General features: G+C 40.7%; 1 protein-coding gene across 7 annotated transcripts in view; it reads left to right on the top strand.

Annotated features, from left to right (window-relative positions):
* Positions 1 to 16021, top strand: part of gkup (glucuronokinase with putative uridyl pyrophosphorylase) — a 68292-nt gene that overhangs the window by 43385 nt on the left and 8886 nt on the right. For 5 of the 7 annotated variants that reach the window (XM_061782548.1, XM_061782547.1, XM_061782544.1 and 2 more), the window contains 3 exons: positions 13978 to 14031; positions 14676 to 14862; positions 14931 to 15129. In XM_061782548.1, coding sequence (XP_061638532.1) covers positions 13978 to 14031; positions 14676 to 14862; positions 14931 to 15129 — 440 coding nt within the window. Of the gene's footprint in view, positions 1 to 11079; positions 11503 to 12024; positions 13659 to 13977; positions 14032 to 14675; positions 14863 to 14930; positions 15130 to 16021 lie in introns of those variants that run through there. The other 2 variants (XM_061782551.1, XM_061782549.1) reach the window with 2 other exon arrangements.

Genomic DNA, 16021 nt, shown 5'->3' with positions numbered 1-16021 from the left:
CCAACCTACAGGTGAAGTAAAGGTCAGTTTTACAAAGGTAAACCTGACCGTGACTGTCATCAGCTTTCTGAAAAATGTGTTTACTTTATTCCACATGCAAAATAATGTTAATCATTTGGTGATTTAATATAGTCTTTCAATTCCTTTCTTTCAGAAAAAAAACATCGTCGTAACAACTACAACCCCAATGCCAATGAAGTTGGGACGTTGTGTTGAACATAAATAAAAACAGAATACAATGATTTGCAAATTATGTTCAATCTATATGTAATTGAATACACTACAAAGACAAGATATTTAATGTTCAAAGTGACTTTATTGTTTTTAGCAAATAATCATTAACTTAGAATTTTATGGCTGCAACACGTTCCAAAAAAGCTGGGACAGGTGGCAAAAGAAACTGAGAAAGTTGAGGAATGCTCATCAAACACCTGTTTGGAACATCCCACAGTTGAACAGGCTAATTGGGAACAGGTGGGTGCCATGATTGGGTATAAAAGGAGCTTCCCTGAATTGCTCAGTCATTCACAAGCAAAGATGGGGCGAGGTTCACCTCTTTGTGAACAAGTGCGTGAGAAAATAGTCGAAAAGTTTAAGGACAATGTTCCTCAAAGTACAATTGCAAGGAATTTAGGGATTTCATTATCTACGGTCCATAATATCATCAAAAGGTTCAGAGAATCTGGAGAAATCACTGAATGTAAGCGACAAGGCCAAAAACCAACATCGAATGCCCGTGACCTTCGATCCCTCAGGCTGTACTGCATCAAAAACCGACATCAATGTGTAAAGGATATCACCACATGGGCTCAGGAACTATTCAGAAAACCAATGTCAATAAATACAGTTCGGCGCTATACCCGTAAGTGCAACTTGAAACTCTACTATGCAAAGCAAAAGCCATTTATAAACAACACCCAGAAACATCGCCGGCTTCTCTGGGCCCGAGCTCATCTAAGATTTTTGGAAATTGTGGACGTCGTGAAATTGTGGACGTCGTGTCCTCTGGGCCAAAGAGGAAAAGAACCATCCGGACTGTTATGGACGCAAAGTTCAAAAGCCAGCATCTGTGATGGTATGGGGCTGTGTTAGTGCCAATGGTATGGGTAACTTACACATCTGTGAAGGTGCCATTAATGTTGAAAGGTACATCCAGGTTTTGGAGAAACATATGCTGCCATCCAAGCAACGTCTTTTTCATGGACACCCCTGCTTATTTCAGCAAGACAATGCCAAACCACATTCTACACGTGTTACAACAGCGTGGCTTCGTAGTAAAAGAGTGCTAGACTGGCCTGCCTGCAGTCCAGACCTGTCTCCCATTGAAAATGTGTGGCGCATTATGAAGCGTAAATATACGACAACGCAGACCCCGGACTATTGAACAGCTGAAGCTGTACATCAAGCAAGAATGGGAAAGAATTCCACCTACAAAGCTTCAACAATTAGTGTCCTCAGTTCTCAAACGTTTATTGAATGTTGTTAAAAGAAAAGGCGATGTAACACAGTGGTAAACATGACCCTGTCCCAGCATTTTTGGAACATGTTGCAGCCATAAAATTCTAAGTTAATGATTATTTGCTAAAAACAATAAAGTTTATCAGTTTGAACATTAAATATCTTGTCTTTATAGTGTATTCAATTAAATATAGGTCGAACATGATTTGCAAATCATTGTATTGTCTTTTTATTTATGTTTAACACAATGTCCCAACTTCATTGGAATTGGGGTTTTATATAGGTTATACTTCTGTATCCATGGCACTTACTGTAAATGTTACTGTTTAGTCCACTCATTTCTGCTGCTTGTGAATGGATGAAAAAGACCCTAGACTCCATTTATGACTTCTGTGGACTCCTATTGGTAGAAATAGATCATCACAATACACTATTTCACTAATGATATCTTAATTCCTTTGATGTTCTTTTCTGATTATTATAGAAAGTCAGTTAGCATAAGCTCTGTTTTATATTTATATTATTTTATATTATATTTTAGGCTCATGGAAAAGCAGGAAAGAATGTCCTGTGGGTTTGTAACATTGGCTACTACTCTCTTGGGTTGTGTACTAAATGCTATGGACTGAGCTGCACTCAGCAGCACAGAAGTTCAGTATTTGTGTTGTAAATGCGATATTCCATTTGGACATACAGTTCCGTGTTCTTCCATAGACACCGATTCTAGAAAAGATGAACATCCCACTGTCACTAGTAACTTACTGGTTGCTTACAGCCACACATAAACTGATCTGTGACCACAGGGTGTTTCCATTTGGAGTTTGTAAATAGGGCATGACAGAGTTGAAAGGATCAAGAACGAAAGTAGATTTGATGTAGCATTTAATCCCCTGCCCAATTTGTTGTGGACTGTGTAGGGGGGGGGGCTGTGTGTTTGTGTGAGTGTTTATTCACACATTTGTGGGTGACTGTAAACTAATACAATTGGTACTTGTTAGCATGCTGACTTCTGTCAAGGCCTTTTGCCGTGTGTGTTTTCATGACGGAGCCATCTGTGGCTTTTTGTGGCTTTGCCAATACAGTTCCTCGACTGGCTCCAACATCCTGCAGCTCCTGCTGCCTCCCCATACGTACTCACCCCTCCAAAGGTATTGGAACAGGGAGACAGTGACAAACAGTAACTAAAAAGATTGACATTTCTGTTACAAAATCTGTCCAATAACAGTCATTTGTGAAGGCTATGTTGACATCTTAAATTGTGTTACAAAACAGTACAATTTTTTTACTGAAGAATATATTGCTCGGTGATGTGCGGTTAGAGTTTGCATGTTCTCACCGTGCCCGCGTGGGTTTTCTCCGGGTACTCCGGTTTCCTCCCACATCCCAAAAACATGCGTGGTAGGTTGATTGAAGACTCTAAATTGCCCATAGGTGTGAATGTGAGTGTGAATGGTTGTTTGTTTATACTGTATGTGCCCTGCGATTAGCCTGGCAACCAGTTCAGGGTGTACCCCGCCTCTTGCCCGAAGTCAGCTGTGATAGGCTCCAGCACGCCCGTGACCCTCTTGAGGATAAGCGGTACAGAAAATGGATGGATGGATGTGCGGTGAGATGATTTGCAAAACCTTTTTAACATAGGGTTTGTTCAATGGGGAGGGGGGTGTACAAATACAATTTATGAACCCAAAGTCGTAGCTTCTAATTATTATTTCTCTTTGGAACTCACTACCACCTGACGCCCAAAACACAGCCTCATTAACCTTCTTCAAATCCAAAATCAAGACACACCTTTAAAATTTCCCATATCATTTGCCATTTTAATTGATGTTTTATGGTCTTCTATTTTTATTGTATCGCTTGAGTTCTTTTTAACAATGTTTGACCTTGAGTGTCCTGAAAGGCGCCTATAAAGAAAATGTATTATTATTATTATTATTATTATTTTTATTAGTTTGTATTATAGTTTATATTAGTGAGAGAATGGCAAGAGTGCATTTGTGCTGTACCCGGAATTTTGCAATACATATTCATTCTTATGAAAGTATACTTCATGCCGTTTTGACCTCATGAAACATTTTGCTGTTTGGATAAGCTTTTAAATATGGTGCTAAAAAAGGGCAATGACAAAAACCAAAGCATTTTATTTTATGTAAGGTCAGATTTAGATTTTTTATAATTAACATCCATCTATCCATCCATTTTCTACACCGCTTATCCTTCTTAGGGTCACGGGTACGCTGGAGCCAACCCAGCTCACAGCGGATCGCCAGCCAATCGCAGGGCACATATAGACAATCAATCATTGACACTCACATGCACACCTATGGACAATTTAGAGTCTTCAATTCACCTACCATGCATGTTTCTGGGATGTGGGAGGAAACCGGAGTACCAGAGGAAACCCAGGCAGGCACAGGGAGAACAAGCAAACTCCGCACAGGCAATGCCGGATTTGAACCCGGGTCTTCACTGTGAGGCAGATGTGCTAACCAGTCATTCACCGGGCCGCCATAATTGTTATGAATTTAAAAAAAGGTTTTGCTATATATTCTTCATTTTGACTGGAAAAACACGGTGGTTGACTGGTTAGCACATCTGCCTCACATTTCTGAGGAACCGGGTTCAAATCCAGCCTCGCGTGAGTGCAGTTTGCATGTTCTCCCTGTGCCTGCGTGGGTTTTCTCTGGGTACTCTGGTTTCCTCCCACATCCCAAAAACATCCATAGTAGGTTAATTTAAGATTCTAGATTGCCCGTAAGTATGTATGTGAGTGCGAATGATTGTTTGTTGATACAGTATTGTGCCCTCTGATTGGTTGGCGACCAGCTCAGGGTGTACCCCGCCACTCGCCCGAAGATAGCTGGGATGGGCTCCAGCACGCTCGCGACCCTAGTGAGGATAAGCGGTCCGGAAAATGGATGAATGAATGAATGAAAAAAAAAATCAATGAAGTAACTTTTCAAGAGCCTTTGTTAAGAAGAGCAGAAACAAGCACCTGTTGGGCCACATCTACGCCCTTCTGTGTTGCATGCTATCATTTGCCCTATCCTGTGCATTGTTGCCACCGTTTTATGTCTGATCAGCATGACTCGATATGTCACAACCATTCCTTAGTGATATTAACCAGACTGTGGATAGTCTGAATGTATAATAAACTCGTCTGCAAACATTATTATAGTGCAGTCTGAGTTGAGGCTCAACGTGTCACTGCCTCACCTGTGTTTGAACATAATAGGCTTAAATTCAGTGATTCCGACTATAAAAATGGACAAAATTACTATACAGTATAGATTTTTTTTGCATTTAGTTCTGCAAGTTTTCCCTGGCCTAAAATACAATTAGTTCCAGTGCTAAAACTGTTCTATCAACAATACTTCATGTACCATTTACGTAAAACTTAAATCACAATCATATAACCGTCATAAAACCTACGTTCAATGTAAACTGTAATGATATAGATATTAGGAGTAGATAGTATGACATTCCTTCCCCTATAAAATGTGTGCTCTTGGGGAAGCATTAGTTAATCAGGCAGCAGCAAATCAGGCGATAAGGACTGTAAGGCTTTCGGAAAACCGTATAATAAAACCAAATAAGATTTAAATGAAGTTTATTGTACTAAGCAGCCATATTCTTCTATTGTTGCAATCATTTCTATTTCTGGTTCTGTGGTTATCATCACATAACCTTTTCCTCTTCACCATCCCCTGCACCCAAGGCCTACCCCTTCTTTGGTGTCTTCACAAAACAGGAGTTAATCGTTTAGATGCTCACTCAGCTGATGTCTTACAAGATCTGCGGGCGTCACACATAGTAATGGTTTGAACACCAAGTTTCATTTGTCTTTTGAGGCATATTTTCCCCAAACATTTGGCAATTTAAGGGCATTTGATTGGACACTTTTTATGCAACACAAAACTGGACTTCTGCATTAGTAAATGCAGCAAGCGCACAATTGGTGACGCGCTAGAGCAGTGCACAGGTTTTACCAGCAGTGGGTGAGCAGGTAGGGGAAGTGAGGTGGCTTCCTCTGACAGCAGGTTTCACCTTAGGTTCCCTCTTCATAAGGGTGTGGTCACACATACTGATTTTTAACATCCATCCATCCATCCATTTTCTGAGCCGCTTATCCTCACAAGGGAGTGCTGGAGCCTATCCCAGCTGTCATCAGGCAGGAGGCGGGGTACACCCTGAACTGGTTGCCAGCCAATCGCAGGGGATTTTTAACATCTTAACCAGTTTTTTAAATCTGAGAGACACCACTCATGATATGGAAAAATGATATTGAACCCACAGAATAATTTTCCATCATAAATACTGAATAGGTTTAACATTTTTTGATTGTCTGCCCGAAATGTTTTTGAGATGGTAGGATGAAAGCTGCAGCTGGCTACTAGTGTGGACTGAATGGGTGGTAAAATGGGGAAATGAAATGCCAGTATTTTGAGGGTCAGCAACATACAGTATTTTGAAAAAAAAAAAAAAAACTCAACTAGTTAGTTTTTGGAACAATAAAGTTTGTTCAACATTTTGAATTATGAACTGTGAACTGAACTACTTCTTTTTTGAAAAGGTGACTTAAACTTAAAGAAAATAAACTGGTTACAAAGCCATTTCTAAAGCTTTAGGACTTCAGCGATCCATGGTGTGAGCCATGATCCACAAATGGAGAAAACATGGATCTGTAGTGATCCGTCCCAGGAATGGCCGCCCTACAAAAATTACCCCAAGAGCACAGCCTCTACTAATCAAGGAGGTCACAAAGGAACCCAGCACACCATCTAAAAATCTGCAGGCCTCCCTTGTCTCAGTTAATGTTTATGACTCAACAATAAGGAAGAGACTGGGAAAAAATGTCATCCGTTCCAAGGCGAAAACTACTGCACTGCTGACCAAAATGAAACTAAAGGCTCTTTCTACTTTTGCAAGAAAACAACAACAAACAAACACAAAAAAAAACATCTGAGTGATTCCCAAGACTTTTTGGAGACTATTCTATGGACTGACGAGACAAAGTTGGTACATTTTGGAAGTTGTGTCTCGTTATAACTGGCGTAAATGTAACGCAGATTTTCAGAAAAAGAACATCATCCCAACAGTCAAACATGGTCGTGGTAGCATGTTGGTCTGGGGTTACTTTGCTCCTTCAGGACTTGGACAACTTGCTGTGACTGATGGAACCATGAATTCTGCTCTTTACCAGATATCTTGAAGAAGAATATTATGCCATTAGTTTGTGACCTAAGGCTGAAGCACACATGGGTTCTGCAGCAGGACAATGACCCAAAACACACCAGCAAGTCAATTTATGAATGTCTTTAAAAAAAAAAAAAAAAAAAAAAGTGAAGGTTTTGGAGTGACCTAGTCAAAGTCCGGACTTGAATCCGACTGAAATGCTGTAGCATGACCTTAAAAAGGCCGTTCATGCTCAAAAACCGTCCAGTATTGCTGAATTCAAGCAATTCTGCTAGGAAGAGTGGGCCAAAATATATCCACAGAGATCTGAAAGACTCATTGCCAGTTATAGAAAACACTTGATTTCAGTTGTTGCTGCTGAAAGCGGCCCAATCAGTTATTAGGTTTAGGGACCGACTACTTTTTTCACATATGGCCAGGTAGCTTAGAATTATTTTTTTTTCCTTAATGAAATCACCATTTAAAAATTTTAATTTGTGTTTACTTGAGTTCTGTTTGCCTGATATGTACGTTAGTTTGATAATCTTAAACATTAAAGTAGGGAAACTATGCAAAAAATAAGAATTTGAGAAGGGGGCAAATACTTTTTCACAGCACTGTAAATGCTTTTTTCAGCATTAACGCAAATAATGAGTCAACTTACAAATGCCAAATTAATGTACTAGAATTTTGACATATATACGTATGATGGGCTTTGTCCATCTGGTTGAGAGATGTGCTTATTTATTCTGCTAGTCAAGTCATTTCCAGAAATACAAATGAGGCGGTTTCAGACGCATATGCTATGAACCTAGTGTGCTTTAAAATAAATACATAAAATTACATGGCAGAAAGCAGACAGCAATATTTTTTCACCTACAGAAAGTTAACTCGTGCACAAGTGTGGGTGTCTGAAGGTGGACAATTAATTACCCTGTATGGAGATAGTACAGGGGGAAATGGTGTGGTTTTTTTTTTTTTCCATGTTCACAACCCGAAATAGTACACACCAAGGCAAGTTTGCTGTTAGTTAAACACATCACTCTCATCTTAGTCATTTTAAGTAGCCTACATTTTGTGGGGTCTTGCAGTCATGAAAAATCATTTTGCTTGTAAAAGTGTAAAAAAAAAATACCTTGGTTGCTGATTTAATATATTTTGTTTATTCAAAAGAAAATGATGTTTGTTTGTTTATTTGAGCAATATTGTGATTATACTGATGATACTGTGATCATTTTTGTCACTACAATCATGATATCATATTGTGTTATCTGTACCCAGAATACATTTTTAAGAACTTCCTATCCAGCTTCTAGAACATCTGATCTGAAGTTAACCTGAATTATGCTTTATTTAGTGTGAGTTTCTTTTAATGTTAGCCGTTTTGCACGTGTGCATGTGTGTGGTTTGTAAACAGGAAATGTGATGATGAATGCAGTCTGTGGGATTTCCCACTGTGAACTTAACAGTTCAGCTGCAGGAACATTTCCGCAAGTGGGTGGTGTGTGCATGTTTATGTATGTGTGTGGTTCTGGATAGGCCCATTTTAATCTGGAGAGTTTACAAACATCTTAATTCTTGCAATGATTATACAACCCCCAATTCCAATGAAGTTGGGACGTTGTGTTAAACATAAATAAAAACAGAATACAATGATTTGCAAATCATGTTCGACCTATATTTAATTGAATACATGACACAGACCATCTAGCCATCCATCCATCCATTTTCTACCGCTTATCCGAGGTCAGGTCACTCGGGCAGTAGCTTTAGCAGGGACGCCCAGACTTCCCTCTCCCCCAGCCACTGCATCCAGCTCTTCCGGGGAGATCCCGAGAGCCAGCCGAGAGACGTAGTCTCTCCAGCGTGTCCTGGGTCGTCCCCGAGGTCTCCTCCCGGTTGGACGTGCACGGAACACCTCACCGGGGAGGCGTCTGGGAGGCATCCGAATCAGATGCCACGACAAAGACAAGATATTTAATGTTCAAACTGATAAACTTTATTGTTTTTCGCAAATAATCATTAACTTAGAATTTTATGACTTCAACACGTTCCAAAAAAGCTGGGACAGGTGGCAAAAAAGACTGAGAAAGTTGAGGAATGCTCATCAAAAATCTGTTTGGAACATCCCACAGGTGAACAGGCTAATTGGGAACAGGTGGGTGCCATGATTGGGTATAAAAGGAGCGTCCCTGGATTGCTCAGTCATTCACAAGCAAAGATGGGGAGAGGTGTGGTCCGACGAGTCCACATTTGAAATTGTTTTTGGAAATTGTGCACGTCGTGTACTCCGAGCCAAAGAGGAAAAGAACCATCTGGACTGTTATGTGCGCAAAGTTAAAAAGCCAGCATTTGTGATGGTATGGGGCTGTGTTAGTGCCAATGGCATGGGTAACTTACACATGCCATACACTCTGTGAAGGCACCATTAATGCTGAAAGTTACATACAGGTTTTGGAGAAACATATGCTGCCATCCAAGCAACGTCTTTTTCATGGACGCCCCTGCTTATTTCAGCAAGACAATGCCAAACCGCATTCTGGACTTGTTACAACAGCGTGACTTTGTAGTAAAAGAGGGCGGGTACTAGACTGGCCTGCCTGCAGTCCAGACCTGTCTCCCATTGACAATGTGTGGCGCATTATGAAGCGTAAAATACGACAACGTAGACCCCAGGCTGTTGAACAGCTGAAGCTGTACATCAAGCAAGAATGGGAAAGAATTCCACCTACAAGTTTCGACAATTAGTGTCCTCAGTTCCCAAACGTTTATTGAATGAAAAGGTGATGTAACACAGCGGTAAACATGACCCTGTGCCAGCTTTTGTGGAATGTGTTGCAGCCATAAAATTCTAAGTTAATGATTATTTGCTAAAAACAATCAAGTTTTTCAGTTTCAACATTAAATATCTTGTCTTTGTAGTGTATTCAATTAAATATAGGTTGAACATGATTTGCAAATCACTGTATTCGGTTTTTATTTATGTTTAACACAACGTCTCAACTTCATTGAAATAGGGGTTGTATGTCTGTATGTACCGCGAGTCGTATTTCCGGTTAATTTCTATCATCTAGAGACTCCATCTGACTCCATGAATAGTATTTTTTTATTAGGATGTAGTGTAGGGTAACCTAAACCTTTTCAGCTCAAGTCCCAAGTAGACTTTACACCGATCTGATCGGTATCGGCCGATAATTAGCATTTTATGCTGATCGGCGTTAATGTCATAATTCACTGATCATTGATCGGCTCCACAAAGGACATTTACTCCACGTCGCCGTCGTGTACAGTATATTCGAATCCAAAAGCTAGTTTATTTTTAGCCTTGTCGCCTGTCTTTTGACGTAGTACTATAAATATCTGACCACCAATAAAGGTTTTTAAAAAAAACATGTCGGCGGTGTGGGACAGACAACATGTAATGCCCAAATCGGACTACGACACATTTGGTCTTTAACGATTGCACTATGTCAGACTACTGCAATAAAATCTTGTATTCCGATACCACCGCATCCCGTTTTTTACGATCACTGGGCTTCATCTTGTCAACACAAACCCGACCGGATAGACTCGTTACCAGTGTTGCCACAGTTACTGATTACTTGATCTTAAAAGTAACTTAGTTACTTAACTGATTACTTGATTACTTGGTCATGTACGCCACACAAGTTACATGATGTCATCAACGTGAATAATAACTTAAATATGAGCAACTTAGAGCAGACTTGACATACCAAATAGCTACCTAAATATAAACAAGCGCACCATTATCAGTACACTTCTTTAAAGACTCTCAACTGATAGATAGACAGACAAACAGACAGACAGACAGAGACACAGACTGTATCAACCCTGCCGATTGTGTGGGGGTACATGAAGGCAACTGTGTGTGTTTGTGTGTGCGTGCGTGCGTGCGTGCTTGTGTGTGTGTGTGTGTGCGCATAGTGTACAACGAACCTTAGTATTGTCCTCTTTAGAGAAACTCCAAGTAGTGACTGTATTTCTAGTTTAAGTATGCCAATCCCTCGTCAGATTCGTCCCCGTCCATTGTGTTTGCGCCATTGGCCGCTTGGCTACATGTGAGTTGACTATGTGCCGAAAACGTGCAACACGTCACGTGACGTCGTTGACCCAGACTGCTCCGTTTATAAATATTTCGCCTTTTTTCGATATTGTAGTTCGTCGTCGTGTGCATTTTAGTAATGGTTAGGAATATTGTGTGTTTCGTCTGTTTTATTAGTCGTTACTAAAAGAAAGGCTGAAAATTGGTCTACACTTGCACCGTGACTGAATCAAGTTATTCAGTTGCTAAGCACTGTAGTGTGTTAATGATACATATCTGTTGCCTGAGCATAAATACCATATTTTGATATCAAAAGTATATTAAGCTCTGGTTCTCGTGAACAAAAAAGTAACTCTTAGTATATCTGAAACTCCTTCTGACAGGGGATTCTGCCAGACATTCCCAGCAGGTCGGACCGGCATCTTCCCCCACCATTGGAGCCAACTCGGCACCGGGTTGACAGCTCCGCCCCTCTCTTCAACCGAGTGTCCAAGACATGCGAGCGCAAATCCGATGACACAACCACAAAGTTGATCATCCAACTGCGACCTAGGGTGTCTTGGTGCCAAGTGCACGTGTGGACACCTTTATGCTTGAACATGGTGTTCTTTATGGACAATCCGTGATGAGCACAGAAGTCCAATAACAGAACATCGCTCGGGTTCTGATCAGGGGGGCCGTTCCTCACCATCACGCCCTTCCAGGTCTCACTGTCATTGCCCACGTGAGCATTGAAGTCCCCCATAAGAACGATGGACTCCCCAGTAGGAGCGCTCTCCAGCACCCCACCAAGCACTCCAAAAAGGGTGGGTACTCTGAACTGCTGTTTGGTGCATAGGCACAAAGAACAGTCAGGACCCGTCCCCCCACCTGAAGGTGGAGGGAGGCTACCCTCTTGTCCACCGGGGACAACCCCAATGTACAGGCGCCGAGCCGGGGTGCAATAAGTATACCCACACCTGCTCGGTGCCTCTCACCTCTCCAGAGTGGAAGACAGTCCAACCCCTCTCAAGAGGACTGGTACCCGAGTCCAAGCTGTGTGTGGAGGCGAGCCCGAGTATATCAAGTCGGAACATTTTGATCTCACACGAGAAGAACTATATAATCAGAATCAGAATCATCTTTAGTTGCCAAGTATGTCCCAAAAACACACAAGGAATTTGTCTCCGGTAGTTGGAGCAGCTCTAGTACGACAACAGACAGTCAATTGACAGAGAGCCAATTTGAGACATAAAGACATTGACAAAAAACAGTCACTGAGCAATAAAGGGTTGCTAGTTATCTGGTAATGCCGGTAAGTTTTTTTTTTTATATATTTTTTTAAATTATTATTATTATTATTTTTTTTTTTTTTACACTTGTGCAAAAAGATGCAGAGTCTTCTAGCACTTAGAGCAGTTCGAAAGACTAATATTCCAATAGTCCTGTGCAATGACCATTGTGCAAAGGGCGCCGAGACTTCAAGCGAGTAGTGTGATAATCTGGGACAATGTTGATTGTGCAAATGTTGCAGATACTCCTCAATCAGTGTGCAAATGGAGCAGATGCTACTCTGGCATGAGTGGCCAGTATTGGTCAACAACAGATATGCAAATAGTGCAGCGTGGCGAGACTACCACAGTGAGTGCACGAGTAATGTATAATTACACAAATTAACAAACTCAAGTCAAAATTGCCAGCATGTTGTAAGGGAATTGTAGGTTAGGTGTTTAAGAAGAGGGAAGAAGCTGTTGGAATGTCTGCTAGTTCTAGTTTGCATTGATCGGTAGCGCCTACCTGAGGGAAGGAGCTGGGAGAGCTGGTGACCGGGATGTGGAGGGTCCGAGAAGATTTTGCACGCTCTTGTCTTAGTTCTGGCAGCGTGCAAGTCCTCAAGGGTGTGTAGGGGGGTACCGACAATCCTTTCAGCAGTTTTGATTGTCCGTTGCAGTCGGAGTTTGTCCTTTTTTGTAGCAGCACCAAACCAGACTGTGATGGAAGAACACAGGACTGATTCGATGACCGCTGTGTAGAACTGGCTCAGCAGCTCCTGTTTAAGTTTAATGTTCTCTTATTATTATTGTTATTATTATTAAACAAAAAGGTTTAATAATCACATTAGAGACACAGAGGGAATTATATGTATATGTATACACATTTATTCACTTTGAATCTGTGTGCATGTTTTTCGTTAGCTTGGAGAAACGGATGCTATTGAAATCTATCCCTGTGAGGACAAACAGTTAAAATCACTCATGAGTCCGTTCACTGCATAGTACGTTGTTCCTTGCGTGAACAAATCACTCATCGTGCTAGTTCGCAGTGAACTTCCGCATGAATCACTCATGACAGGACAGTTCACTGCATTCGTAGTAGTACATCTTTTCTGCGAACTAAGAAGTTCAACCAACAAATCACTCATGGCTGACAGTACGTTCAGTACATTCAGTTCAGTACAGTCCCGCCCTCTGTCGCTGGCTGCTCATTGGTCATTTGCCAAAGTGTGTGACAGAACGCTGGCAAATCACATGGCAGTACGTTTAGTGAAGTCACTCCCCCGCCTGCACAATGGCTGCTCATTGGTCATGCGCCTAAGATTCAGAAGTGAGTGACAGACCGTTACAGCAGTTCCGTTTCCGCTCCCAGCTGACTCGCTCACTGCGGCAGCCAAGCTCAAAGAATGAATCAACTCATAAACTGATTCAGTTCAGTACGTTCACCAAAAAGATTTGTTCTTTTGAACAAAACTTTCATGACAACACTCATCCCACTAGTGCTCACAGCCCTTGGTGTGTAGTGTTTGCTATGATTGCTATGATGCACTGTGATGTATTAACCAACTCCACAACATTTTAGGGAAATTAGCATCTACACTTGTTCTTCAATTCTGCAAAAGTGAGTTTAAAATGTATAGTAATTGAATGAATATCAATGACATTGTATTGGGTATTCTTCTTGCTTTTTCAGCGGTAACAATGGAAAGGTAAATAAATGGATCCCCTATCTTTCTCCTTCTTATTTACAACAACTGTAAATGGGATTCACTTGTATAGTGCTTTTCTATGTTTTAACGTACTGAAAGCACATTCAGTCACACATTAATTAATGAATGAATATATTGCCAGCATGCCCACCATTATGATGATGATGATGATGATGAGGAAGTAAATGGTAAACCTAATTTGTTAACACGCAATTTCTTTTTAATAAAAATAAATTCATCATGTTCTCAGTTTAATAACAAACAGATCATGTTAAAGTACAAACCTATTATTAATATTGCACTCCGTTTTATGTTACAGGTTAAAAGCTCTGGCATCGACTGGAGGTCGGAATGTTCAAGCAGCTTGCGACTGGTGAGTGACTGAACAATACTTGAATATGCAATATATGTAGGGGAAGATACACAAATACATTATGACTCAGTAAGACAGTAATGTATTACACTGCCTTCTCTTGGGCGAAAACCACAGGAGCTCTCATCTGAAATGAGTACTTACAACAGTACTAAGTATACAGTATAGGACAGCAAATATTTTTGTAGGTAGTCATTTGTGTGCAGGGTTGTGTGCTCACCATTTTCTGGGACATAAACTGAAATGACCAGCGAAACACTATACAATTATAATGGTGCTTATTAGTGCAGAACTACGCCCCATTTGGATGAGCACTATTTTGTACACTTTTCATAAATATCCAACTCATGCCGATGCCTGAATTTTGTCATTAAGACTCAGGCAATACTCACGGAGAAATCAAGTATATTTTAAAAAAATGTGTTGATGAGGATTTTTGTGATTTGGATCCTCCCCAAAATGTATTCCATTCTTCCTCAGGCCATGCCCCCTACAACATGTCATTAAAATGTAGTTATTGTCATTATTATTTGTTGCTAACAAACAAATGGCATTGAAAACGTCAACAAAACTAATGCATAATCCACTCTGAATGATATGTGTTGACCAATATATTTGCTTAGTACGTATCACTTTTACCTCAGGCTGTTCTCCCGTGTGGACGACCCATTCCTTGATGAGCCGTGGCCCAGGGAGTTTGTCCTCTACCTGCGACCCAGTGGACCGCTCCAGAACCAGCTCTCTCACTTTTGGCAACAGAGTCGGGACAAATGTGGCAAAAACAAAGCCCACAACATTTTCCCTCACATCACTCTGTGCCAGTTCTTCATGGTGAGTTTATCAAACTACAATTAAAAGGTGTCAATCTCAATATTATTTTGTCTCTGTGTTTTCTTTAGTGTGCAGACCACAAGATTGAGGCTCTATGTGAGGTCCTCCAGACTACCGTACAGCAGTGGCGAGGTCGATTTCCCAGCCTACTGCCCCTCGAACTGTACACATCCTCCAACTTTATTGGTCTTTTTGTGGAGGAGCATGTGGCTGATCTGCTCAAGCAGTTTGCGGCCGACTTCGGCACAGAGGCCGCCAGGAAAGCTGGTATGAGCCATAAGGCGTCGGGTTGTGTCTTTCAGACGTGACAGAGAGTAATCGGAGGTCGGCTTGGGTTCTTAAAGAACTCACTCAGATCATCACTGTAATTTTCTCAAAATGCAAACGAAAAGGAGACTAATGAGTAAGCATTATTTCGGGCAGCTTCGTGCCAAATTAGATTTGAATCATTGTACGATACGGGCTAATTCTACTACAGTCATATGATTCATGGTTAACAGACAGATTATGCCATCAGAATTGTGCTTCTCCCACACACTTTATTACGTAGACTGTATCTACAGTGCTGTACAACACCTAACTGGTTTTCTTGTCTTAATAACCTCATTTAAGTCATTTAGAATAACATTTATTTAGTGTTCCATTCTGTTTAGGTTTTACACAACTTTAAATGATTTTGCAATTGATTTTTGTTTGGCTTTATTTGTTTACTTTTTGCCTTAAAATTGAAAGAGAAAAGTCAAGTAAAAAGTAAAATAGAAATAGAAATAGAAATAATAGAGGTTTAGCTGAATAGTTAACTTTGTTATACATCCTCTTGGTTGTTTGTGCTTGAATGGCAGTAGTTTGCCTTTTGCCTAAAGTCAGCTACAGTAAATTTGGCTCTTTCTCCACGTGACCCTGAACGGGATCAGTGGTACATAAAATGATGAATGGGATGCACGGTCTCAGCAATATTTCTTTAAATCTTAGCCCATGCTGTAAATATTTCATATTATATGTGACAAAGATGTATTAGGTATAGGAGTGTCCCACTTTTTATTTTCTGATTCTATGGTGGATATATAACATTCCTAAAGCAACATATCTCATGAAGACCATTGTACATTACTGTGTCAACATGACTTATATTACAGTATTAGATTGAGCAGAGCGCTTG

This window comes from Phyllopteryx taeniolatus, chromosome 8 (genome assembly GCF_024500385.1).
Source record: "Phyllopteryx taeniolatus isolate TA_2022b chromosome 8, UOR_Ptae_1.2, whole genome shotgun sequence".
NCBI lineage: Eukaryota > Metazoa > Chordata > Actinopteri > Syngnathiformes > Syngnathidae > Phyllopteryx > Phyllopteryx taeniolatus.
The sequence above is the reverse complement of the archived record's forward strand: the minus strand, read 5'-3'. Positions and strand labels throughout refer to the sequence as shown.